The sequence below is a fragment of the Delphinapterus leucas genome, chromosome 2 (assembly GCF_059928025.1).
Source record: "Delphinapterus leucas isolate spDelLeu-1000000601 "Yukka" chromosome 2, BTC_Dleu_Yukka2, whole genome shotgun sequence".
Lineage (NCBI taxonomy): Eukaryota > Metazoa > Chordata > Mammalia > Artiodactyla > Monodontidae > Delphinapterus > Delphinapterus leucas.
The window spans coordinates 140,013,928-140,026,296 of NC_143130.1; the positions used below are offsets into that span (position 1 = coordinate 140,013,928).

The window sequence follows — 12,369 nt, forward strand, 5'->3', positions numbered from 1 at the left end:
GACTTGCTGGATGATACAGCCAGTTGAAATGAATGAATTACTTCACTATATGCTCTAAAAAAGAAATACTATTACTTACCTCAAAAAAGAGTCTACTGATTCAAGGCTGACAGAGTTCAGAGCACAAATTAAGGTCAAAACAATGAATCTAAAATAAACTGAGAAAATACCCCCCACCCACCAGAAAAAAAGTCTACTGAATATTGAGAAAATCACATGGTGAATAATTTTTAATACTTCATTTTATAATGACTGATAATGATCAAATTTTATTTTTTAACAGGTTCACAATTAACTAGCAAGAATGCCAATAGTTAACATGTCCTTCATGTTTTAAATTACCTGGCATGTAGCTGGCAGAGTATGTGACTTGCCCCACTGTAGAGATTTATTGATTGACTCCTACTGTGTACCTATACTTCAGTAATGCAGTATAAGAGCCTTAAAGATATATCAAAAGAGCCTTAAAGATATATCAAAAGCCTGATTCTTGATCTTCTCTACGAGTTTACAGGTATAGGAGCTGGGCTCTGCAGCACAGAGGACATCCCTGCAGCAGCTACAACTCTCACCTAAAGAAGCTGACCACCCCATTCCTTCCCAGTTTATGACTGCTAAGTGTTGAGGACTTTATAATAAGCTGTCTCCCTTGCATGCTGCTTAGAGAGAGAGGGCATTATTTTACTCAAAAACTGGAAGACTAAAATAATGAACTTGTAAGACTCATTGCTGTGAGGGCTACAATTGAAGCTATTATTCAAAGAGCATTTAAAACAGAATATTATAGTAATTACCACAGAGGAATATTTAAAAATAACAAGAACTAAGGTTTTAATTTTACCTGATATGTTAATTAGAAAAGTATTCTGCATTTTGTATTCTATAAGCAATATACCAATACACATGTATAAATATGAGGAATAATGACTTTATATTTAACCACAGTGTATTATTTTAAGAAGAATGTTAGTTGCCTTACATGTACAATTTGGATACAGTTTTCCTCGTAATTCAGAGAAAATTTACTTATGATAACAATTTAAAGAAAGCCCTTAAAAGTCATATAAGTCATTTGAGAAGAAATCCATCCCTCAGTGGGTCATCATCTTCTACTATAAAGCTTGCTGTACCTGTGTAATGGGCTTGTCCAGATACTTCCACTATAACAGCTTTAAAATCACCATATTTTACTTCCTGAAAAAAGAAGGTGAAAGGAGAATATCAAGATACTGCCCTCATAGTTTATCTAGCCTAAAAGTTGTATTCTCAATTTTTATCATTTTAAAGAGAACCCAAGAGTTAATCATATAGGCAATGGGAGGTTTTTAAGGTAAGTGACTGGATTTGTGTTTTTGATTTAGTTTAGCTGTAAAGTAGGGAACAAATTGGAGAGGAGAGAGACTAGAAACCCAGCAATCTGTTAAGAGGAACCTTAATTCATCAATTAAATCTAGAGACAGGAGGGCAGTTTTTAGAGAATGGAGAACAAAATATAGAGATACTTTGGAGGCAGAATTGATAGACCTGGGGACCGATGTACGTAGGAGGTGAGGAATAGAGATGAGTTAAATATGACCATAGTTTCTAGCTTGGAAGTGAAGCTGGCGCCACCATTAGCTGAGATGGGGAATGAGACAGGAAGAACACATTTAGGAAGGAAGAACTTGTAAACAAGTTGAGTTTGAGATATCTCTGGGACAATCATCTTGAGATGAGTTTAGTGGACAGTGTCAGACTCAGGAGAGAGGCACAGGTAAGCATGGTAGGGATGAAGCTTTGGGAGTCATCATTAGTGGGTGGTTGAGAGATGAGTTCACTCTTATGTGGGTGAAACTGCCCATCTGCATCAAACGTTTGCCTAAGAGCAAGAAAATATGGTGGTTAACAGTACAGGCTCTGCTCAGAGGGACCCACATGCATAGCCTGGCTCTGTTACCTGTCTGTTTGACCTCTGGCAAATTATCTAAACTCTAATTCTCCATTTTATCACTTGTGAAAAAAGGATGATAACATTACTGACCTCAGAGGATTCTTGGGAGAATTAAAAGAGATGGTATATGTGAAGTGCTTAGCTTGGAAATTGACACATAGTCAAGCACCCAATAAATGTTGTCGATTATTATTTTGTCTTGAGTCTCAGACTTGAAGATAACGTATTCCAAGTTTTTGCATATAACATAAATGGTTTCGTATCCCATAAGATCAGCGTATTATATATGAATCCCTAACTTAAAGCAAATTCCATATTCAGAAAAGAACAAACTTTAAAAACAGCTACATTAGGATATAAAACTCTTTATTAGGATAAGTTATCTGCTATATTAAAGGACTCTTTGTGAGTAGATTCATTTATTAGATGCAATTTAATCATACTACAGTAGATTTTACTTACTACTATGAGTAAATTCATTAATTAGCTGTTAGCTCATTTATACTTTGATTCTGTTACAAAAATACTTTCCACAACCTTTCAGGACTTTCACATCTTATTATATAAAATGGAACATTCCTATAGAATAAAAACAAAAAAAATCCAAACCCTAATTTAATGGTTCTCAAACATTTTGGTCTCAGGATCCCTTTATACCCTAAGATTTGAGGACCTCACCCACCATTACCCTGATACCAAAACCAGACAAAGACACTTAAAAAAGAAAATTTATAGGCCAATATCTTTGATGAATATAGATGCAAAAATCCTCAACAAAATATTAGCAAACCAAATCCAAGAATGCATAAAAAGGATCATACACCATGATCAAGCTGGATTTATACCAGGGTCACAAGGATGGTTCAACATATACAAATCGATCAATGTGATATATACTACATTAACAAAAGGAAAGACAAAAACCACATAATCATCTCAACAGATGCAGAAAAAGCATTCAACAAAATTCAACATCCATTCATGATTAAAAACTCTCATCAAAGTGGGTATAGCGAGAACATATCTCAACATAATAAGGGCCATTTATGACAAACCCACAGCTAGTATAATACTCAATGGTGAAAAGCTGAAAGCCTTCCCACTAAATTTAGGAACTAGACAAGGATGCCCACTTTCACCACTTCTATTTAGCCTAGTATTGGAAATCCTAGCCATAGCAATCAGACAAGAAAAAGAAATAAAAGTTATCCATATTGGAAAGGAAGAGGTAAAACTGTCACTATTTGCAGATGGGATGATATTCTATATAGTGAACCCTAAAGTCTCCACTCTAAAACTATTAGAACTAATAAATAAATTCACCAAGGTTGCAGGATACAAGATTAATATACAAAAATCAGTCACGTTTCTATATACCAATAATGAAATATCAGAAAGTAAAAAACAATCCCATTTAAAATCAGGTCAAAAAAATAATACCTAGGAATAAACTTAACCAAGGAGGTGAAAGACCTATATGCTGAAAACTATAAAACACTGATGAAGGAAACTGAAGATGATTTAAACAAATGAAAAGATATTCCATGCTCTTGGATTGGAAGAAATAATATTATTAAATTGGCCATACTACCCAAAGCAATCGACAGATTTAATGCAACCTCTATCAAAATACCCAGGCCATTTTTCACGGAACCAGAACAAAGAATCCTAAAATATATATGGAACCATAAAAGCCCCCAATCCTGAGAAAAAAGAATGAAGCTGGAGGTATAACCCTCCCAGACTTTGGACTATACTACAAAGCTATAGTAATCAAAACAGCATGGTATTGGCACAAAAACAGACAAATAAATCAATGGAACATAATAGAGAACCCAGAAACAAAGCCACACACCTATAGTCAACACACGACAAAGGAGGCAAGAATATACAATGGAGAAAAGACAGTCTCTTCAATAAGTAGTGCTGGGAAATCTGGAAGAAGAGAACATAGGCACTCTTTGACATAAGTAGTAGCAATATTTTCTTGGATCTGTCTCCTAAGGCAAAAGAAATAAAAGCAAAAATAAACAAATGGGGCCTAATTAAACTTAAAGGCTTTTGCACAGCAAAGGAAACCATCAATAAAACAAATAGACAACCTATGGAATGGGAGAAAATACTTGCAAATGATGTGACCAACAAGGGCTTAATTTCCAAAATGTACAAATAGCTCATACAATTCAATATCAAAAAACCCAAACAATCCAATCAAAAAATGGGCAGAAGCGACTTCCCTGGTCGTCCAGTGGTTAAGACTTTGCCTTCCAATGCAGGGGGTGTGGGTTTGATCCCTGGTTGGGGAGCTAAGATCCCACATGCCTCAGGGCCAATAAACCAAAACATAAAACAGAAGCAATATTGTAACAAACTCAATAAAGACTTAAACAATAATCCACATCAAAAAATCTTTTAAAAAAAATAGGCAGAAGACTTGAATAGACATTTTTCCAAAGAAGACATACAAATGGCTAACAGGCACATGAAATTGTTAGAGAAATGCAAATCAAAACCACAATGAGGTACCACCTCACACCAATCAACATGGCTGTCATCAAAAAGTCTACAAATAACAAATGTTGGTGAGGATGTGGAGAAAAGGGGACCCTCCTATACTGTTGGTAGGGATGTAAGTTGGTGCAGCCACTATGGAAGACAATATGGAGGTTCCTCAAAAAATTAAAAATAGAACTACCATATGATCCAGCAATTCTACTCCTGGGCATATATCTGAAAAAATGAAAACACTAATGCAAAAACATGCATGCACCCCAATGTTCATAGCAGCACTATTTACAAGAGCCAAGACGGGAAAGCAACCCAAGTGTCCATCAACAGATGATTGGATTAAAAGATGTGGTACACACACACACACACACACAATGGAGTATTACTCAGCCATAAAAAACAGTGAAATAATGCCATTATTATGGATGCCATTATTCTTATTAACATGGATGGAGAGAATATTGTGCTTAGTGAAAGTCAGACAGAGAAACACAAATACTGTATGATATCACTTATTTGTAGAATCTAAAAAATAATACAAATAAATGTATATGCGAAACAGAAATGTACTCACAGATATAGAAAACAAACTTGTGCTTACCAAAGGGGAAAGGAAAGAGTGTAAGCACAAATTAGGGGTACGGGATTAACAGATACAAACTACTATCCATAAAATAGATAAGCAACAAGGATATACTATATAGCACAGGGAATTATACCCAACATCTCATAATAACCTACCATGGAATATAATCTGCAAAAATACTGAATCACTATGTTGTATACCTGAAACTAACACAATATTGTAAATCAACTATACTTCAATTTAAAAAGATTTTAGGACCTCAAAAAGTTTTTGTTTATTTCAGTTATATCAATTAATATTTGCTATATTGGGAATTAAAGATATTTGTTAAGAACCTGCTATATAAAAACAGTAAGTAAAATTCTAAAATTCAAAAAAAAAGATATTTGTTCATTAATGCATTTAAAAATAATAAACCAATTACATTTTGTCATAAACAACAAACTTTTGTGAAAATAACTATATCTGCCAAAACAAAAAAAAATTAATGAGAAATATGGCATTTTTTACATTTCTGCAAATCTCTTTAATGTCTGGCATAACAAAAGGCAGCTAGATTCTCATATTTGTTTCTGCATTCAATCAGTTGGGATATCACCCATCATGTAGCTCCTGGAGAACTCCACTGTACATTTGTGAGAGAATGAAAGTGAAAAGGAAGCAACATCTCAGTATTGTTATGAATATATCTTTGATTTTGTGGACCCATGGATAGGACCCCAAGGTCCTTTCCACACTTTGAAAACCAATATCCTAGCTGAACGGAAGTTTTTTCAGGCCTGTCTTAAAATTCTCTTCTAAGAGCTAAGTGAAGAAACTTATCTAACACCCACCTTAGGTCTCCACAGTCTCAAAAGTAACATACTTACAAATGAGTAGCTAAGGGTACCACTCACCCTCACAGCCTTCCCTGTGAATACTGAGCCAGTTGCACTGCTTTTAAAGGCTCTGGTCTGGTTCAGTTCTAGAAGCCCTTTGTGATACTGTAGGGCAATTCGGGCCGTCACTCCTGAGCCGGTAGGACTTCTGTCAACCTGTTGCAGAATAAATGAAGATGAGAGTGTTCACAGTGTTCTAGTTCCATATTACCTGGCTGTGTGCCTAAAAATTCCAGTTTTAATACCTGTTCATCTGCAAACACACAGATGTTGGTGGTTGGTTCCTCACTATAAGCGTCTTTTCCATCTGTTAATATAGTTCCATATAGAAAGGCAAGGTCTTCGCTGTCAGGATGATTAATTTTAAACTGTAAATAAAATAATTATCAACCACACACAAAATAAATATTTTCATTCAAACTTATCTTTTAAATAACATATATGGGGTACTCAGGCATAATTTTTCCATCTTTATCATTTAAAAAATATTTTTTGGGTCACAGCACTAAATACTAGAAATTATGTCTTTCTCTAGATGAATAAAGATAGTTTCGTTGGAAGTTATGATTTTTATACTTTGAGCCCTTTCTAAGGAAGTCGGCCTGCACATAGCCTCTATTAAAGGAACAGTCCTATTTTATACACATACCTCCCGAAACACATACTCTTTGAACCGCTGACCCCAGCATTGACCCCAGGATGGTCAATTCACAGGCCAGCCATGGCTGCTCAAGCAGGAGGAGTTAAGGCAATCCTACTCTCACCCTCAGGAACTTGAAGGGGATAATGTAGAAAAATCAAGCAGTGAGTATCTAGAGCTGAAATTAATACCACTGATAGATACAAGAACTGTCAGAGGCCATGAGCAAGCAAAAAGTATAAGGATGCAGAAGCTATAGGTAAGAGAAACAATTGGATGGGTCAAAAAAGACTTAGAAAGGATGAAGTCAGTATCATAAAAAGCAGCAGGTACACACAGAGAGAAGCAGGCACTGGCAGGGGAGCTAGGTCACGTCAGTGGTAAAGCTTGGTCAGGTCCAAATGTGCGATGCTTCCTGAACTTGGGAGGTCTGGTTGTTTAACTTCTGGATTCCTGTAATGCCTGGTAGCTTGGCTGAGATTACTATAACCTCACTTCCATTGTATCCTTACAGTTAGTATATTCCACTACCACTTATCTGTCATTTAAAGCAGTTGAAGAGATTTGGATTCTTAAAATCCAAAGAGTCCATCTATAACCCAGTTAAAGAGGCCTGTATATTGGATCTTTGTTCTCTGACCTCTTAAAGCCCCTATGCACCACCTCCACAATAGCACCAGTACATCACACTGCCCACAGGGATGCTTCCCCCACTAGACTGAGCTCCTTGAAGGTTGTGGGGTTTGTTCTTCCTCTGGGTCTCCAGCATCTAGCATGGTGTCCGACATACAATAAGTCCTTGGTAAATGTTTGCTAAAAGGACAAAGATGAATTTATTTTATATTTACTTTAGCTCCCTCCCCCCGGCAAATGGCCTTTGCCTAAATCTGCATTAGCAGTATGAATAATCAGTAATTCACAAAGTAGTCCTACTGCCTGCTTCACCACCGACAGAACTACTCATATTTTTTTCAGAATCCTTCCTCCCTCAAAGTCCACCCCTTGCCACCTTGGTGAGAAGTTCTAGCTTTGAGAACTTCAAAATTACTCCTTTTATTAAGAAAACAATGCCTTTTTCTCTTGATTTTATTAAAAATAAGGTCAAATTATTTTGTGTCAAACTGTTAAACTATTAGCTGTCTGCTTACTAGAACAGAAAATGGATGTAAATTCAGAGTTTCAGAAGTTACTGTGATAAAATAATTCTACCTATTGGTATTGACAGTCCTGGAAAAATTATAATTTAGAACAGGGATATGGTATATATTCATTTTGTTATTTAAGTTATTATGTTAAAATAAAGCCTCAGATATGTTAAATAGGCCCATAAATAATTAGTAGAAGTATATTAGATTCTATCTTTCCTAAGTTATTTTTTACTTAGAATGATAAACTCTCATATGCTAAAACATTTAAATATGTATATGAGTTTTATATATAGATCCCAATTAGGTAAAATTGAGTTTTATATATAGGTCCCAATTAGGTAAAAAGGCACACTTGTGCTAGAAAGGAAAGAATATTCTAGAATTATTTATTATCTAAACTGATTTTATAACAATAGTTTTCCCAAGCCAAACTAGAGTTACTTGAGTGGTTATTTAAGTAACTTCTTAGCAATATAGGAAAAATTCACTAACTAGGAATTAATGTTCTCTGTGAAATAAGAGAAAGTCTGATCAGATTTAATGAAATCTATTTTGTAAGCTATATTTTACATTCATTATTTTCAAGGTTTGCAGAATGACCACATATATCAAAGCATTTCAAATTAGTGGAATAGTATATAATACATTTTCTATGTTTAAGTAACCACAAATTATATTATTATTATGTATTATTAAAGTTAATAATAGTTACCATTTATTGAACATTTACTATGGCTAGGCACTATTCTAAGTCCTTTACACATATTGACTTATTCTTACAACTCCCTATGAAGCAGGTATTTCATAATTTCCATTTACAGCTAGGAAAACTGAGGCACATGGAAGTTATGTAACTTGTTCAAGGTTATAAAAGCTACAAGTAGCAAAACTACAACTCCCAGGTAGTCTTGCTCTAGAGTCTAAGATTATAACCAGTACCCTATTCTTAGTACTACTGATAATTTGAACTCAGAGATATTTAATTTTCTGTATAGACATGTCATTTATATTCCCTCCATGTCACAGAGGAGGGTATCTGCTATGATAGCAGCATCTGTACTGACCTGAGCTTTCACTGCTTCTGTCACTGCACTTGCTGCATCCATGAGGTCCCTTGTCTTTGTGGAACAAACATCAAGTCCTAACTTTTCAGCACTAACAAACGCATAAAACGCACCACCATATGCAATGTCCACCACCACCTTTCCATGACTGGGAACATCCACTAGGAGATCTAAAAAAGATGTGTTTGAAAATAAGTTTGTTTTAGTATTTCAGCAATAACATAAAATAAAATTAACAGCATTTTAAATATATGTGTATTTCCGGGGGTTGGGGTGGGGGTTCTTCTTCCTATCGTAAAAAGGAATGGAGCAAAAATCCATTTTCAAAATGAGTATGCATCACATAATTAATAATAGACCTTTAGCTCAGTACATCTTTCTATTTTTAAGTTAATGAGGTTTGTATAAGTTTTAGAACATGAATGCCATGTTTTTCCTAAATCATACATACATATTTTGTTAACTATTCTGAAGATATTTTCTAGAAAACATCATAGAGGCAGAGAGAGAGGAAATTCTGGAACATGAATGTGTGAAAACTATGAAGGAAAATGTAGGTGCCTCTCATGCAGATTATCAAAAAAGGGGCCAGCCTGTGGAAGGATGAGGCTAAGTCAACCAACAGGGCAGAGAGGGGTCTCAAATTCAGAAATTAAGTTGTGAAAAATAAAATAGTTCTTGTATTCCTGAGTTTGCACAGTGAGTCATACAAAGATACCAGGGGGCTACCAGTTAGAGTAGAACCACAGGACCCTTTTAACACATGATGTGTCAAAACAGAGCAAGTTTATAATCAAAGGAATAAAACACACCTGTGGAACTTAAGAGCAAAAGTGAATCAAAAATGTCTTTATCTTGATGCTGATGCAACATGAAAAGCAGGTTTAATGAAAGGAGACTCAGGAAATAGATGGAAATGTGAGACTGCCAGAATGGGGAAAGCTAAGTGTGGCTTTGAAGTCCTCATGCGTAAAATGGAATTGCTGTTTCGTCCTAAAGGGATTGTTTTGAGAATTCCATGTGATAATGTGTGGGGAATAGTGGGCACAGTTTAGGAATACAATAAATGTTAATATTAAAGCCAAAAGTTTAACTTCCAACTGGAACAGGGCTCTTAAGAGGACAGATAATTACATTTGCCAATCAGCATATTCTTCTCTGAATTTCATTTATTTACACAACAAATATTCATTGACTGTGTACTGTTCTAGCACTTAAATACAGTGAATAAAACTAAAGAGTCTTCATTTTAGCTGGGTGGAGTGGAGATGAACTCAGCAATCCTGAGGTAGGGACTGTTGTCATCCTCATTTTATAGATGACATTGAAACATGGAATCCCTTCCACAAGGTCACAGAGATGGGGAGGGGCAGAGCCGTGATCTTGGACACTATCCATCTGCCTTTTATGCAATTTTCAAGGTAGAGAATTTAAGGATTTCATTTTCTTAATGGCTCAAAGTGACCATTAATGCCCACTGATTATAGTATGGTCACACAGTGATGCTTTCAGGAACTACTGTGCTTGTGGGGTTGGCTGCCCCTGCCCTAACCAGCCCCGAACTATGATGTACGTAGTTGGTGATCCTGCTGCCAGCTGTCATTTCCCACAAAATTTAGAGTGTTTCTAATCTGCTGCTGGGGTGGCCTAAGGGGAAATCAGGTAGCCAAGCTAGTTAACTGCTGAGCTTTTTAAAGATGCAATCCTAACATACATTCCTGTCTCCCTCAAGTTCCCTCCCAATCCAGACGTGACACCATTCTTTCTGGGAAACTGGCATCAGTTTGCCCAGTGGCATTCTTTATCAACTTGTGTGTTTCGGCTGCCTGAGGTATTCTAAGACTCTCAAACACCTGGGCTATTACTGCATCATTCATAACATTTATAATCAGGCTAAACTTGAACCCAAATCCACGAGGAGGATCAAGATCAAATTAACAGAATGATTTGCACAGCTGGAAGACTTTGAAGAAAAGGAATGATAAACCTATTGCTGGGTTGACTAAATTAGCTCCCAGCTCACTTCCAGTCAGACTACTAAAGCATCTTGATAGAATTCAGCCTTTGTTGATGGAATTTGTAGCAATCTCCCTCTTTGTAAGGATGAATAGTTACACTCTGTTTTACATGACATACAGGCTCTGTACTAGAGAACCCACCAAAGCCTTTTAAAGGCTCTGCACACCTAGAGAACTATAACTAGCAACCCTATATATTCTGCAGTCTTTCTATGTCTAGGAAGATGTTTTTTTAAAATTCTAAGTACCTTGCATACTCATTAAATCCTCAAAAAAGCCTCAATGAGATAACAAATGAAGATACAATGGACATGGAGGGCGTCAGTAATTTGACTAAGTTTGCATAGCTTTAAGGGTGTGTCAGGATTTGGACCCAGGCAATGTCTGTACCTGTTCTTAAAGAATTAGACCAGCAACATCTGTATCTTCTCGAAAATATTTAATTCTTCCCCCAATAAGTGGGTAAGGCAATTTTTACAGATGACTTTTAGTAACGTGTTTACTAACTTGTCAGGGTGTAATAATGTGTCTAGCAATCATATTCTAGCCAGCCTGGAGATCCGGTTCTTTGCACTTTCCTTGACCCTAGTGGACCTTGCCTTACCCAACTGTGAAATCTCTAGGAATGCCTGACGAGTGGAGAATGAGTCGCTGAGTATGGGAAGCACGGAATTCTGTACCCCTCAAGACTCTCCCCAAACCACAGACGGGTAGATCTGCGGGGTAATCAAATTGCATGCACCACACAAATTCGCAAGGGCAAGGTGCTGACACACACTTGCAGTTATTTAGAATTACCTTTTTACTGATTGTAAAGGCTTTGTGGGGTGAGTTAGTTGCGGTGCGTGGGTTCCAGCCCAGAGGGACAGTGTAATTAGTTGGGTCCTGGGCTGCAGGGTAGGAAGGGTCCCGCCGGTTACCTGTGGCCAGCGCGAAGGCCGGGACGCTGTGGAAGCGCACCGGGCCGCCACTGCGGCCGCCCTCGCACTCCACGAAGGCGGCTACCAGCCCGCACGGGCAGTGGATGTTGACCAGGGCCTCGCGGGCGCCGGCGGGGGGCGCTGGCACCAGCCCGAAGTCGAGCGCGAACCGGCCCAGAGCCAGCACCGCGTGGCCGCACATGGAACTGTAGCCCTCGTTGTGCAGGAACAGGACGCCCAGGTGCGCGCCAGGCAGCTCGCTCGGCACCAGCACAGCCCCGTACATGTCCCGGTGCCCCCGGGGCTCGAACATGAGCCGTCGCCGCACGTGGTCGAGGTGCTGGCGCATGTAGCGCTGCTTGGCCAGCAGCGTGGGGCCGACCACCTCCGGACACCCAGCCAACACGATGCGCAGAGGCTCGCCGCCCGTGTGCATGTCCACCACCGACAGAGCCGGCGTCCTCGGGTCGTGCGGAGGCAGCCGGGGCACAGCCGGCGGGCTCGCCATCGTCTGAGTCCGGATGGGGAAATCAACCACCGCACGGCCGCTCGCGCTTCCAGCCGCCTGTCCAACCGCCTCCTCCCCGCCAGAGGGCCAGGCCGCAGCGCCACCTGAAAGGCGGGGCCTTCGAGCCGAGACCCGGAAGCCCGAGGCGGGGCGGGGCTTCGGAGCGGTC

The 12,369-nt window shown here is 38.4% G+C and overlaps 1 protein-coding gene across 1 annotated transcript; it reads right to left on the minus strand.

The window, feature by feature from the left end:
* Positions 1-806: 806 nt before the first annotated feature.
* L3HYPDH (trans-L-3-hydroxyproline dehydratase) lies at positions 807-12,343 on the minus strand. The gene is made up of 5 exons (XM_022570451.3): positions 11,693-12,343; positions 8,755-8,924; positions 6,148-6,270; positions 5,921-6,058; positions 807-1,194 (listed from the first exon to the last, which is right to left on the minus strand). The coding sequence occupies exons 1-5, from the start codon at positions 12,198-12,200 to the stop codon at positions 1,069-1,071; spliced, it is 1,065 nt and encodes a 354-aa protein (XP_022426159.1). The 5' UTR covers positions 12,201-12,343; the 3' UTR covers positions 807-1,068.
* Between the last annotated feature and the right edge of the window lie 26 nt (positions 12,344-12,369).

Coding starts and splice junctions, on each gene's coding strand:
- L3HYPDH (XM_022570451.3), bottom strand. CDS start 12,200: ATGGCGAGCCCGCCGGCTGTGCCCCGGCTGCCTCCGCACGACCCGAGG. Junction 6,059..6,147: donor GTGTGTTTGCAGATGAACAG/GTATTAAAACTG, acceptor ATTCTGCAACAG/GTTGACAGAAGTCCTACCGG. Junction 1,195..5,920: donor TCACAGGGAAGGCTGTGAGG/GTGAGTGGTACC, acceptor TTCTTTTTTCAG/GAAGTAAAATATGGTGATTT.